At 53.0% G+C, this 13699-nt stretch overlaps 1 protein-coding gene across 2 annotated transcripts in view; it reads left to right on the top strand.

The window, feature by feature from the left end:
- PXDN (peroxidasin) overlaps positions 1-13699 on the top strand; it is a 65878-nt gene that overhangs the window by 36218 nt on the left and 15961 nt on the right. For both annotated transcript variants that reach the window (XM_068564608.1, XM_068564607.1), the window contains 7 exons: positions 1394-1511; positions 3461-3630; positions 8469-8741; positions 9835-9951; positions 11101-11259; positions 12052-12164; positions 12887-13043. In XM_068564608.1, coding sequence (XP_068420709.1) covers positions 1394-1511; positions 3461-3630; positions 8469-8741; positions 9835-9951; positions 11101-11259; positions 12052-12164; positions 12887-13043 — 1107 coding nt within the window. The remainder of the gene's footprint in view (positions 1-1393; positions 1512-3460; positions 3631-8468; positions 8742-9834; positions 9952-11100; positions 11260-12051; positions 12165-12886; positions 13044-13699) is intronic.

Here is a 13699-nt window from a genome sequence, read left to right as displayed (position 1 = left end):
GAGGGGAGGAGGCTCCCTCTGACCTCTGCCCTCTGGACCTGCTCGGGGGTCACGACAGGTTCACTTCCCTGTGCCCATCTTGGGTCTGCCCTCCTGAGTCAGCCTGGGTTCTGCCCACCTCTCTTCTGGGGGAGGAGCAGACCCTCCTCCCCCCACCCCACCCCAGCCCAGCTCCGACCTTGTCAACAGGGGCCAGGCTGGGGTGACAGAGGCAGTGGTGCCTTGAGCTTTGTGAACTCCCGGGGCCTCGCGGGACGCCTGGGGACGATGCCTCTGCCCTCAGTGTCCTGGAAGGTCCTCAGTTGCTGCCCGTCACTCGGGGTCACTGGGGGGCGCTCAGGGGGGCGGTTCCCTCCTCCTGCTCCTTCACCACCATTGCCTCTTCCTGGAGAGAGAATGGAGAAGCAGAGCTTTCTCAAAGTTCCCAAGTCCAGCACATCAGAGAGGATGGCGCGTAGGGCTGAGCAGTGGGGCTGGGGGTCCTCCGGCTACGCAGAGGGAGCCGCAGTGTCCAGACGGGCGCGGGGAGCAGGACGCCTGGGAGTGGAGACGGGAGCAGCGCAGTTTCGGGGGGTTCACGCGGACGGCGGTGAGTCCGAGGGGTTTCCTGTTGACGCTGTGCAGCGATAGACACGCACACGGCCTTTTGTGCCTGTTTAAGGTGCCAGATGTTGTGAAGGCACTGTGCACACACTTGCAGGCACATGCACAGGTACACACACGCACATGCACGCATGTACACACAGGAGCACATGCATTTGCACATGAGCGTGCTTTTTCTTTTTGCACGTGGCAGGTCAGTGAATACATCTGGGCTTAGAGGGGTCAGTTCTCCGAGCTTCCTAGTTGGTAGGTGACCAGTCCAGCCTGCTGTGAGGACACAGAGAGGACAGTCACCCAGCAGCTGGAGTGCAGGAGGGAGGCCTCTCTGTGCTCAGAGACTGGGTGGCCGCGGGGGACTGCAGTGGGAACCCCACGCTGAGATGGTCCCGGGGTTGGGAGCCCCTGGCCGCACCTGCACAGCCTCTGCCTTCGGGGTGGCTTCAGCTGAAAAGTGCCGTTGTCTGTCCTTTCATTCCCTAAAACTGTGACTCACGAGTGTCCGGCTCTCTCGGGGGGAGCGTCCACTGAGGTCGTCACCCGGTGCTTTGTCTGTCAGAGTCTCAGCGCCACCCGGTTGCCAGGGTTCTCAGCAGGTGGACCTCAGATGCTGGCAGTGCTGTGTAATTCGGCTCTAACACCGTCTTCTCCGTGGAGATGCCCCCTGCCGCTCTCGTGGGAGTGATTTTGGTTTGAACGTGTGCGATTTTGTCTTGAACAGAAGGGATTTGCTCTGGGTTCTTGTCACGTGACGGTTTAAGACCAGGAGGGTCTGCTTTCCTTTTTGGTGCAGAAAGGCCGCGGATCACATCGGAGCCGCAGGATGCAGACGTCACCCTGGGCAACACCGTCTTCTTCACCTGCAGGGCTGAGGGCAACCCCAAGCCCGAGATCATCTGGCTCCGAAACAAGTAAGTGGCTCCGGACGGGCCGCCGGGGGCGCCGGGTCCCATTCCATCCAGATGCCCCGTGAGCCGCGGCTGAGCTGCCCGCCGTCCGGCCCACCCTGACCCTTCCTCCTCCTCCCTGGAAGGAGAGTGAAGAGGAGGGAACGTTTCTCGTGCATCCTTCCTGCTTTGAAGTCGCCGCCGGGCACACCCCAGCCTCTGCGCGGCGCACGGCCCGAGTCGCCCTCTGCCGGGCTTGGTCCTGGTCAGCGAGGCCGGTCAACACGGAAGGGACGGTTACCCCCGCCCGGGGTGAGGAACGGGAGGGAACCGGGGCTGTCTCGCGCCCGCCCACCTGCTCTGGCGGCAGCCGTGGGGTCTGGTCCCTGGGTCCCGAGGAGGTGAGGGAGGGTCTTCCCTGCGGGTGGCATCTTCAGGGAGACCCTGTGAGGTGAGCGCATGCACTTTACTCCTGTGCATCTGATTTGTCTCCGGAAACCCAGGCCTCGCCTTCTGTCCACAAGCATCTTGGTATGGGAGAGGGGGATGCAGTCAGGTCCCTGCGGGGCCCGGGGGTCAGACCCCCGAGGGTCGTCTGGGTTGAAGGGCAGCACTTGCACGCATCCGCTTTGAACCGAGTCCTGGGAAGGAAACCTCCGTGTGAGAGCAGGTCGTCGTCGCCCGCGTGCTTCTTGTAAACGCGAGCACCCTGGCCCGCGCTCGCTCACGAACAGAACCCTCCTGTGGGTTCAGTGTGGCCCCATAGAGCCCCTGCCGGGTTCAGTCGCGACGGTGAGAGGCGATGGGCCCCCGACACCAGCTCTCGAGTCCAGTGGTGTTTGCAGAGGAGAAGAACAGGGCAGCGAGCCTGGGGGGGTGGTCACCTGAGATGCACCTGCCATGGAGGTGTGCAGTGGTTCTAGGCCTGGCTTTGTCATCGACCTAGCGCAGCTGACGCCCGGCTCGGGGCCAGAGCTGTGTGGGGAACGTGAGATGCTGGCCTGTCCCCAGTGCCTTGGGATCTGGGACAGCTCTGAGGGCGACAAGAGGTAAATTCCAGAGCGAACACGGGAGGGCTTCCGTCGGGGAGTGTGCGTTCAAAAGGCAGAGAAGAACAGATTCGCTCAAGGCCGGCACACCTGCATTCGTGAGTGGTTCACACCCACCTTTGTAAGTCAACACATTGATACTAAGAGTTAACATCGCAGAGCCAGTCACGGCAGAGGGAGACCCAAGGCCCCGGGCCTGCATCTGGTGCAGGGCTGCGCCCCGGGGCCCATCTCTGCAGCAGCCCCGTCTCCCCCGGGGCTCACAGTGTCTGTGGGAGAAAGCTGGGCCACATCAGGAAGAGCCTCACTTACGGGGCCCGAGAGGTCTGTTGCCTCCGTCTGGAAGTGCTCGTGAAGGACGGGAGATGCCAGTTTTTGGGGCTCGGTTGGTGCAGTTGGAGCACGGGATGAGGGAGGTGAGCGGGGAACCGGACAGCACCTCCCGCACCTGGATTCTGAGAGGGGTCCTGGGAAATCTCTCAGACAGTGGCGGTGTTGTTCTGGGGACATTTGTAATTTTCCGCTTTTAATAACTTAAATGTTTCTACCCCTTTGTCTCGAATGGATTTGCCAAAAACAAAGGGAAAGTTTTCCTGTGAATTTTGTCCACTCTGTCCATTTTTTCCCTTTGGAATGAGGACCACTTTGAAACATTCGTAGGTTGCACATGTAAACGATAAAAGTGGATATGTGAGTTAATTACAGATGCAAATAAACGCGGTGCGTAAACACTTTTCCCAGGAATGCCGGTAGGTCAGGCTGCTGGGAAGGAAAGTTTCCAGGAAGGCGAGTTAAGGCCCCGCATCTCCAGGTGCTCCATGCCTCCAGGCTGGGGTCCCCGCGCCAGGACAGAAGCCCCCCCGCGGGGGACTAGGTGTTTCCTTGTGCTTTCAGAGCCTGAGCCTGCCAGGTCTGTCTTTACAGCAACGAGCTGAGCATGAAGACAGATTCCCGCTTGAACTTGTTGGACGATGGGACCCTGATTATCCAGAACACGCGGGAGACAGACCAGGGCATCTACCAGTGCATGGCGAAAAACGTGGCTGGAGAGGTAAAGACGCAGGAGGTGACCCTCAGGTACTTCGGGTCTCCAGGTACGTTGAGTGCTCGCTCAGACACTTAGAGCCCGCCTTCGTCCCGGTCCACTCCCTTCTTTGATTGCACCTGGTGGTAAAAGACAAACACCAAGGTCTCCCGTTGAAGCTGCTGCAGCAGGGTCGGCTCAGGGCCATAGGTGACCCCCGACCATTGCCCTGGTCCACCACCAACCCCTAATCCAGGACGGTCACTCAGAGTGGACAGTAGAGACAGGCGCTGCGGGGAGCACAGTCCAGAGGGGCCGTGGACACCTGGGGAGACACGTCCCCCGTCCCCCGTCCCCCGACGCCTCCCGCTCATGCTGGTCCCCGGGGCCTCTTTCACTTGTTGCCATTTGGCAGTGGGCTCTCTCTTGTGCTAAGGGCTTTGGTTATTTTAAAAGAAGCCAAAAATCTGAATTTTTATGCAGAATTCCCAGGCCTAAAATATTGGCACCTGAACTGAAAAGATTGTTTGAGCCAAAGGCAGCATGGCTGTGGCCTTGATTGGCCTGGGTCCCACCAGATTACAGACCCCGCCCTTGTCGAAGTGTTGACTTTTGGAGCTTTGGTCAGAAGAGGAGCTGGCCCTTGGCGAAGAGCCCAGGGGGGTGGTCCTGGTCCCCCGTGGCCGCTGGAAGAGCACAGGTGGCTAGGCCTCCTCCATGGGCCTGTGTCATTCTCGTGTAGGCGGGCCAGGGTCTGTGTTTCCCTCATGCTTTACCGTTCAGGGCATTGCAGTACCCTCAATCCCAAGATTAAGTGGTTTGTGTGTTTCTTTGATTAGATTCCTAGTACAAGACCTTCGTATCACTTGGTTCATCCCAGCATAGGCACAGTCAAGATTTACTGATGAATGAGAGTTCCCAGCTGTCGAATTTCCCTTCAAGGGAAAGTGCAGTGCGGTGCACATATTGCAGCCACATCAAAGGCCTTTAATCCCATGTTCCCCGAGTGGAACAAGGCATCCAGCATCTTTGCAAAGTCACACGGCTGTGACTCTACCACAGATAAGTTAGAGCTCCCCGTCACAGAAGGAGCTTGCGCTTTATTTGTAAGGCACAGGGAAACCCACAAAATATTGAACAGAGTGGTGCAGTTCTGTAGGTATATGTCAGAGGACAAAAGGGAATATAGAACATAAACAGTGCATTTCCTTAGCAAAGTTGCTGTGTTAGCGGGATAATTGATTCCTAGATGGGAATATTAAAATCTCTCTCTGGCCTGAGAGTTCCAAATCTAACCCCTTTTGATCTGAATTTTTGTTTCTCTCTCGGGAACGAGAGCCTTCTTTAGTGCACTAGTCTGAACATGTTGGCACTGCTCCCTAAAATGCACATGGAGGGTCTCCTACAATCCGTGACTGGAATGTCACTGCAGAGTGAGGGGGTCAGCCAGTGGCAGCCTGCCAGCCTAGACTAGGGGCTGCCAAACCTGGACCACGGCCTGTTTTTCCAAGATCTTTGAAGTAAAAATGTGTCTTACATTTTTATGTGATTGAACAACTTAAGAGTAATATTTTAGAATACATGATAATTATATGAAGTTCACATTTCAATGTCTATTAATTAAGTTTTATTGGAACATAATCACACGCAAAGATTTATAGCCTGAAAAGCCCAAAAAATACGCTCTGTGGCCCTTTACAGCAGTTTGCCAGCACCGTGATGTAGGTAATGATAATGGACCCATTTGTAAGTCTCCATGAGTCACAAAGGGCTAAATGTACTTTATCTGCTTTGAAGCTCTGTTATTAGGGGCATATAAGTTTGCAGTTTTTATCTTCCTCATGAATTAAACTTTTGATTATTAACGCTTTTTGCCTTAAGGTTAGTTTGATTTTATATGGGTGCAACCCGCTTTCTTTTGATCAGTGTTTGTCAACTATACTTTTCCCATCATTTTGCTCTGAACCTTTCTTTTTTACTTTTTTTTTTTTTAATTTTTACTGGAGTATAGTCGATTTACAATGTATTAGTTTCAGGTGTACAGCAAAATGAATCAGTTATACATATGCATATATCCACTCTTTTTTAGATTTTTTTTTCCCATATAGGTCATTACAGAGTATTGAAAAGAGTTCCCTGTGTTGTACAGCAGGTTCTTATTAGTTATCTATTTTATATATAGTAGTGTGTATATGTCAGTCCCAGTCTCCTAATTTATCCCTCCCCCTCCCTTCCCCCCTGGTAACCACAAGTTTGTTTTTTATATCTGTGACTCTATTTCTGAACCTTTTTCTATACTAATATATTTTGGGTGTTTGTTGTAAATAGCATAGAGCTAGATTTTTTTAAAAAAACTCACACTGACTTTAGAAATGAGTCCATATACATTTATCGTGGTTAGCAATGTATTCAGATTTATAAATTCTACTTCTTATTTTGGACAATTTATCCAACCTTTTCTATGTTTCTTGCCTTATTTTGAAATAATTATTTTTCATCTTCTATTTCCTACTTCTAGTTTGGAAGTTACATACCTCATTTCTTTTCTATAAGTGGTTATTCTAGAAAAATTTCAAATGCATTCTTAAATTATCAATGTTTGCAGTTACTGTCTTTACATTTGTCTCCAAAATATAGCTACCCAACTTAGTTTCTAGGCTGAGTTCTGTTTTTTAATGTATAAAAGGTTGTTATGTTGTACTGTTAATGTTTGTCTAACTGTACCGTGTAATTATCACTTGCAGTTCTTTTTATTTCGTCCTGCATCTCAGCCCTTCCACTGAGGCCACTTTCCTTCTGCCTAACGTAGTGTGAATTAGACAGCAGGCCAATGTGAGGACCCACTTTGGGTTGATAAAGCCTGACACGAGGTTTATTTCTCCCTTCTACTCAGCAGAGTTCCCTGCAGGGGGCTGGGGGGTGTAGGAGCTGACTTTATCTCTTTCTCGTTCTGATGGTGGAGCACTTTGGGGGCCCATCCCTAGAGTTTTCTGTCTGACGCTCATCCGGGGGTGTCCTCATCTTTCTGTCTCCTAAGGCTCCTACAAGCCACACGTACAATTGCAGGGCGGTGCCAGTGCCTCACGATGGGCTTCGCCTTCGGTTCTTGTCCCTGTATGTGGCTCCACATCTCCAGTTTGCCATCCTCTGGAAATGCTAACATTAAATGTCACTTCTGTGTTTTCCGTGATCCACTGTTACTTAGATATGTGATAAGTGGGGTTTAAAAATGAACAAACGTATCCGAAGAGTTCTCATCACAAGGAAGAAAGATTTTTCCTTTTTCTTTTATTTTGTATCTGTATGAGGTGATGGATATTCACTAAACTTATTTTGGTAATTACTGTTATTGAAATCATTGATGGAAGTCAAATCATGATGCTGTACACCTTAAACTTATACAGTGCTATATGTCAATTATATCTTAATAAAACTGGAAGAAAAAAATAAAGCAGTTTAAAATTTTTTTTAAATAAAAAATAAAAATGAACAAACGAGAAAAGATGTAGAGAAGTCTCTTTCCTGTCTTCTTCCCTGGTCCACGTAATTCCCACCTCCATCCAACCTCCTTCTAGAAAATACTGCCAGTGCCTGCAAGGCCTGGCAGAGCTGCTTCTTACTTACTGGATGTTAGAGACCTTTCATTTCAACATATGAGGGACTTCCTTACTCTTGCCCTTTTTATGGGTGGTGGCATGGAATCCCATTATCCAGATGAAACATCTTTTTAACCCGTTCCCTTTGGGGTACCTGAAGTCTATTCCAAATCTTTTGCTGTCACAGGTCTCCATCTCTTTATCCAAAACCCTTTGGGCCAGAGGTGGTTTGAAATGTGGAAATTTGGGGATTTTTTTTCAGAAGGGCCACATGGTACATAATCCATTTACTGACTTGAACTGTCACAGAATCTTGGATAATGCCCCACCCAATCAATATATAAAATCCTATAGCAAACTGAATGAATGTTCACAGTAAGTGGAATAAATGAAGATTATGAGTAGCCTCGTGCTAGAGAGATCAAGGAAAGAAGTTATGAAAAAATATTTTATTTTTGGAGCTTTTTGGATTGGAAAATTGTGGGACAGGATGTCAGCCTGAAGAAACAACACAGTAATAAAAAACCCTTTTTTGTACATATATTGTTTTACAAGCCAGTAAAAAATATTGGGTTGGCCAAAAATTTCGTTCGGGTTTTTCTGCAACATGGAAAAGCCCGAACGAACTTTTTGGCCAACCAAATATCTGTGGGGTACGTTCCTAGCAGAGTAATTTCTGGGTAAAAGGGTGAATGAATTTTTAGTTTTGATGTATGTGGGCATGTTTCTGTCCAGGTGGACCGTGGCAACTTGTGCTACCCACGTGTGAGAGTTCTGTTTCTTCACGTGCTCAACACACAAGCTCAATAATAAGTGTATGGATTTTTTTTTTCTGGATTTAGAGTTGAAAAATTATCTCATTGTAATTATAATTATAACCATCTCATTAGAGTATTAATTTGTATTTTTCTTTCTTTGAGGGAAATTTGTTATTTCTATATGTTCTAAATACCCTTTAAAAACAATGTTTTATAACCAGTAAGAACTACTAGCAAGGTTTACTGAAAAGACTGACATAATACATTTAGAATAAAAAAAAAAGTAAGACTTCTGCAGAGTCTGGTCCATGTTTGAAGAAGGAATCAGTCAGTTAGGGCTGCTGATGGTGGTTTGACTTGAGGCCACGGACCCTCTTTGTGGTCTGCACATTTCTTGAAAAAAGAAAGGAGACAAAGTATGCAATTGTATTGTGTCTGTTTTACTTAGCTTAGACTTTAATGGATAGAATGAATAGCATGAAAATAGAAACCCCAAGCAAAAACGTTTGCTAAACTGGAGGATTTTAACTCTGAATCTGTGTTTCCTGTGACAGCTCGCCCCGCTTTTGTAATCCAACCCCAGAACACGGAGGTGCTAGTGGGGGAAAGTGTGACCCTGGAGTGCAGCGCCACGGGCCACCCCCCGCCGAGGATCACCTGGACCAGAGGCGACCGGACCCCCGTGCCCGCTGACCCGCGGGTGAGCGTCACGCCGTCCGGCGGCCTCTACATCCAGAACGTGGTGCAGGAGGACAGTGGCGAGTACACCTGCTTCGCCTCCAACACCGTGGACGGCATCCACGCCACGGCTTTCATCATCGTCCAAGGTGAGAGCCGTCCACGCGGAGGCCCCTGCGCCCCGCAGCCTCCCTGGCTCGCCCTCGAGCCAGCCCCTCTGCGGGCTCCGCCTGCTCTTTCAGTCCCAGCACCTGCTTCATCCTCTCCCGTCACATCTGACCTTCGGTGGGACTTGGTGATACGTTTATTTTCCACGTGCAGGCTTTAGGTGGCCAGAGCTTTATTCTGTGTGTTCCCCACACGAATGTGGGTATGCATGCCAATTCACCAAGGCCTGCGTGTACGGAATCAGTATGTCTTGCACACGTCTTGGAATTTCCTTAGGGTCAATTTTTGGACATAGGGTCTGAGAATATGTGTAGTTTTAAGACTTAATGCTGTGTGCTTCCAAATTCCTTAATTGACTCTGTAATGAGTTTATTAGTTTTCAAATAAATTGCCAAGCGGGACTTTGGTTAAGAAGCGCTGGGACAACACAGAAGTGTGAAATGCAGAGAATGAGTTCTTTCCTTCTCCTCTGTCCCCACCAATTCCTCTGTCCCCAGTGGAAGCCGCGTCACTAAAAGTTGGTCCTTAATCCGTCCTCTGGCCCTTTCTTTGCACGTATGACCATGCAGTCATGTCACTGGTTTTTACCTTTTTTGATGGTGGTTGTTGCTTTTATAAAAATGGAATTATATTGCATATATTATTCTGTAATTTTTTTTTTCACCCAGTAATAATAAAATAACTCCTGTCACTATGCACAGTTGCGCTAGATGACATTTTATACCATTTGCAAATATTAGTTTAGGTTGAGGAGTGAGATGAATCTCTTCAAGTCAGGCCCCTTCCAGGAGCTGAAGTAGGTCGTTAACCTGTGTTCTGTGTTGTAGCCTCAGTGCTGTTAAAGTAAGAGTCTTCTGCACACTTGTCAGTGTGTTGCTGAGAAGCACCCAGCGTTTGGTATTCTTCCTTTTCACTTTCCGGCATCTTCCTCTGCTCAGGATGTTGCACCCACAGTCGGGGTCCTGGTAGGACTCTGAGGGCGGGCGGTGTGCCTTCCTCCGGGGAAGGAAAACGACGTTTTTACCCAAAGCTCTCTCCTAAATGCTGCGTTTCCAACGTCTTTCCCTCCGGAAGCGCTTCCTCAGTTCACGGTGACGCCCCAGGACAGAGCTGTCATCGAGGGTCAGACAGTTGAGTTCCACTGCGAGGCGAAGGGCTACCCACAGCCGGTCATCGCCTGGACGAAAGGAGGTGAGGTGTCGGGCAGAACGGTGACCCACTCCCTCTGTCCTTCCCTTCCTGGGACTCGGACCCCCCCGGGCAGGCCCGCGCTGGCTGAACCCAACGTGACTCAGAGCTGTGGGCACGTCCGGTCACGGGCCACCCCCGGTCACGGGCCACCCCCTCACACACAGGACAGGAGACCTGTCCGCACCGAGGACCTGGATGTCAGGCCCATCTCCTCCTGAGTAGTCTGGGTCCCGCCTTCAGTGTGCACTGAATTAGCCTCTCGAGCAGATTTACTAGTGTGCAGAGAGAACTTTCTAGAAACTGGTGGTAGAATGTGCGTACTGTATATATGACTTTCTCACTTGGATTCCCAGAGTTCTCTTGCTGCTCCCCAAGAGGTGTTGTGACTTGACCACGTTAATTCCTTGGGTGGGACCCCAGCCGATTTCTCCAGCTGGGAAGCTGCTGGGCGCACGATGTGGGGAAGGCCCAGCCCGTCACCCCCTGGGGGGGGGGGTGACAGCAGCCTGGCCAGGAAGGCTGCGGAGAGGCAGGTGCCAACGTTGGTAGACCATCAGGGTCTGCCCCGGCATCGAGGGGGTGACTAGCCCTGGACCAAAGGGCACCACCATCCCTTCCGCCCCTGAGGGGCCATTTCCAGGGATCCTGGGAGCAACCTGGACGAGAGGAGAGCTCCATGTTTTCGGGAGGAGAGGCTCATCCCTACTTGGGGAGCTGCTTGTCTTTAAACAACGCCAGCCCCATCCCCTTCCCAGCCCGCGACCCCTTCCCATCCCTCGTCCCCTTTCCATCCCCCATCCCTCTATGCCCAGCCTGGGACCGGCCTCTCCCTGTCTCCGAGTCTGCATACCACCCCGGCTCTTGCTTACTTAGCCCTCGACCCCCTGGTCCCTGCCCCTTGCTCCTTCTCTGGAGAGTCTTGGGGGGGCAGGGTCTGTGTGCTATTTGTCCCTGAACTGTTGCACACGCACAGGTGTGTGACAAAGGCCGGGACGGTGACTCCAGGCCAGATCTGGGGAAGACAAGCTCTGCGACCCCTTTGTCCCTCAGTTAGGGTTCTGCCTGACCCTGAGGCTCCCGTCTCCCACCTCGAAGGCCAGGCTCGTGTCCACGTATCCCTGTCACTGAGAGTGCATCCCCACCTTGCAGGGAGCCAGCTGTCGGTGGACAGACGGCACCTGGTCCTGTCATCAGGAACCCTTCGGATCTCGGATGTCGCCCTGCACGACCAGGGCCAGTATGAGTGCCAGGCCGTCAACATCATCGGCTCCCAGAGGGTCACCGCGCACCTGACGGTCCAGCCCCGAGGTAGGCAGTGGTCCCGCACCCCTCCCTGCGATGGATGGTCCCCCGGACTCGCATCCCGAGGCCGTAGTCGTAGCCCGTCTCTCCCATGTCGGCAGTGAGGACACTGCTGCCTGTGGGACACTGGCACGGCCGGCTCCTCACAGTAAAGCAGGTCACGTTATGTCACTGTGTCATCCCTGCCTTCCCTGGGGGTGAGCGAGGTGGCCCCGGACCCAGCAACAGCGGCTGACCTAGGAACAGGCCCCCATGTCCTCTTGGACGTGAGGTTCTGCCTCCTGCTGGCCCCGGGTCCCTGTTGAGAGCCGGGAGAGGAAGGCAGGAGAGGTGATGACCTGGGGGGTGGGCGCGGAGGGGGGCTGCCTGCAGAGGGTCCCCGGGGGTTGGGGCCTGGGTCTGCTCCGGCAGATGGGCTCTGGGTCTGCCCTCCGGTGCCGAGCAGGCAGGACAGTGGGCGGCCCGTGGGTGAGGTCATCAGCCGGTCCCCTGCTTCCTCCCGTCACCAGCTCTTGGTTGTGGGGGGGGGGGGGCTTGGACTTGGCAGCCCCAGGCCGCCCCGAGCGGACCGGAGCCGTGCGGACAGACCAGATGCTGCCGCGCAGGTGGAGGGTGGCAGCCCTGGACCGTCCCTCGGTCCCGTCCGGCTCCTTCGCTCCGGCAGCTGCGGCGGGAGCGCTCCGTGCCCTGGGCCTGCCCGGACCGAAGGCGGGGCCTCTGCTCGCCTGAAGCTTTTGGGACAAATCAGGAGTCTCCCGGGTTCTCCACATGTGTCAGCCCGTGTCCCTTGCCTTGCAGTCACCCCGGTGTTCACCAGCATCCCCAGTGACACGACGGTGGAGGTGGGCAGCAGCGTGCAGCTGCCCTGCAGCTCTCAGGGGGAGCCTGAGCCCGCTATCACCTGGAACAAGGTAAGGGCTGCGGCGTGTGGCTGGGGCAGCTGCCCCTGCCCGCTGCTTCTCCAGACCCCCCGTAGCTGGAAGGCAGCCGTGTTGTAAACAAAATGAGACAAACTTTGGACAAGCTCCTTTACGAGTCGTTCTTGGTGACAAAAGCAAAGAAAACCCTTTTGTTAGATCCTTGGTCCTGTAATCACTAGAGAAGGTTTCCTGTTGCTTCATTTCTCTGTGTTGTTCTTATTAAGCCCAGTAAAGAAATGAATGTCAGTGTTTCATTGCAAGCGTTTTAATATGAAACTTGTCCCTGGAGGTCGTGCCGTGGTTCCCCGGGAGGGAAGTGCGGGTCCTCAGGCCCTGGAGCCGCGGCCTCGCCGGGCATGGCTCAGGCATCCTGGTTTCTCCCGCGCCAGGTGCCCCTGCTCTGCACCATCCACCCCAGTACGCGTCCCACGAAGGTTGCCTTCTGTGCCCACGCCCCGGCACGCGCACCCCAGAGATCCAGGGAAGTCCCCCAGAGTGAGGTCTTGGGCTTTTCTGGGTCTTTTGCAAGCAGGTAGGAGAAGTTCATCCCCTTGAATTTGCATCGGGCGAGTCCCTCCCAGCGTCGGCGGGTCTCAGCACAGCCAGCGTGATGGATCCGTTAGTGAGGTCCTGACAGGTGGCGCCCCTCTCCAGGGTAAACGCCTCTGCTCCTTAGTCTGACCCCGCTATTTCTTCCATTTATCTTGCTCCAGGACGGGGTTCAGGTGACAGAAAGCGGGAAATTTCACATTAGCCCCGAGGGATTCCTGACCATCCACGACGTGGGGCCTGTGGACGCCGGCCGCTACGAGTGCTCGGCCCGGAACACGATCGGCCAGGCGGCGGTCAGCATGGTGCTCAGCGTGAATGGTGAGCTCGCGGCACTGACGCCCCACGCGCGGCCGGAGGCGACCGAGGAAAGCAGGGAGTCTGGGGGTTCGGGCGTTATCAGAAGACAGCACATCCCAACTTGGCAGGGCAGTGGGCGGGGCCCTGCTGCTCTAGGCTCTGCAGGCCGATGTGGTCGTGCCCTTGGAGATCTTTCCTCGCTCTGGGTTTCGTGGTTGGTTTAGTGGTCACCCAAACCCCCTCATATTCTACAGCATGTAATTTACAGTCACCATTTGGCAAAGCACAGACGTAGTTACTGCTGTGAAAGAATCCCGGCCCCTTCACTCTGTTTTCTCTCTGTTCCGGGCGTGTGTGGCCTTGTGCGGTCCTGGTGTGTATTAAGTCTTCATTTTAAGCCCCCAAATAATCAAGGACCGTTCCCTTCCCTGGATCTGGTTGGTGGCCCTGGAGCCAGGCGGACCCCGGCTCTGTGCCGGCCTGCAGAGGTCACCCAGGGCATCCCCTCCAGCCCCACCATCTGGTCCGTCCCGGTGTTACCTCCATCTTCCTAACACTCTCCATGTGTTCTGGGCCAACAGGGTAAAATGCACAGCCTGTAGCTTTGCATAAGGTCTTTTTTAAAAAAATATTTATTTATTTGGTTGTTCTGGGTCTTAGTTGCAGCTTGCAGGCTC

Source organism: Eschrichtius robustus, chromosome 15 (genome assembly GCF_028021215.1).
Source record: "Eschrichtius robustus isolate mEscRob2 chromosome 15, mEscRob2.pri, whole genome shotgun sequence".
NCBI classification, from domain to species: Eukaryota; Metazoa; Chordata; class Mammalia; order Artiodactyla; family Eschrichtiidae; genus Eschrichtius; species Eschrichtius robustus.
This window is presented reverse-complemented; position numbering and strand designations above follow the sequence as displayed.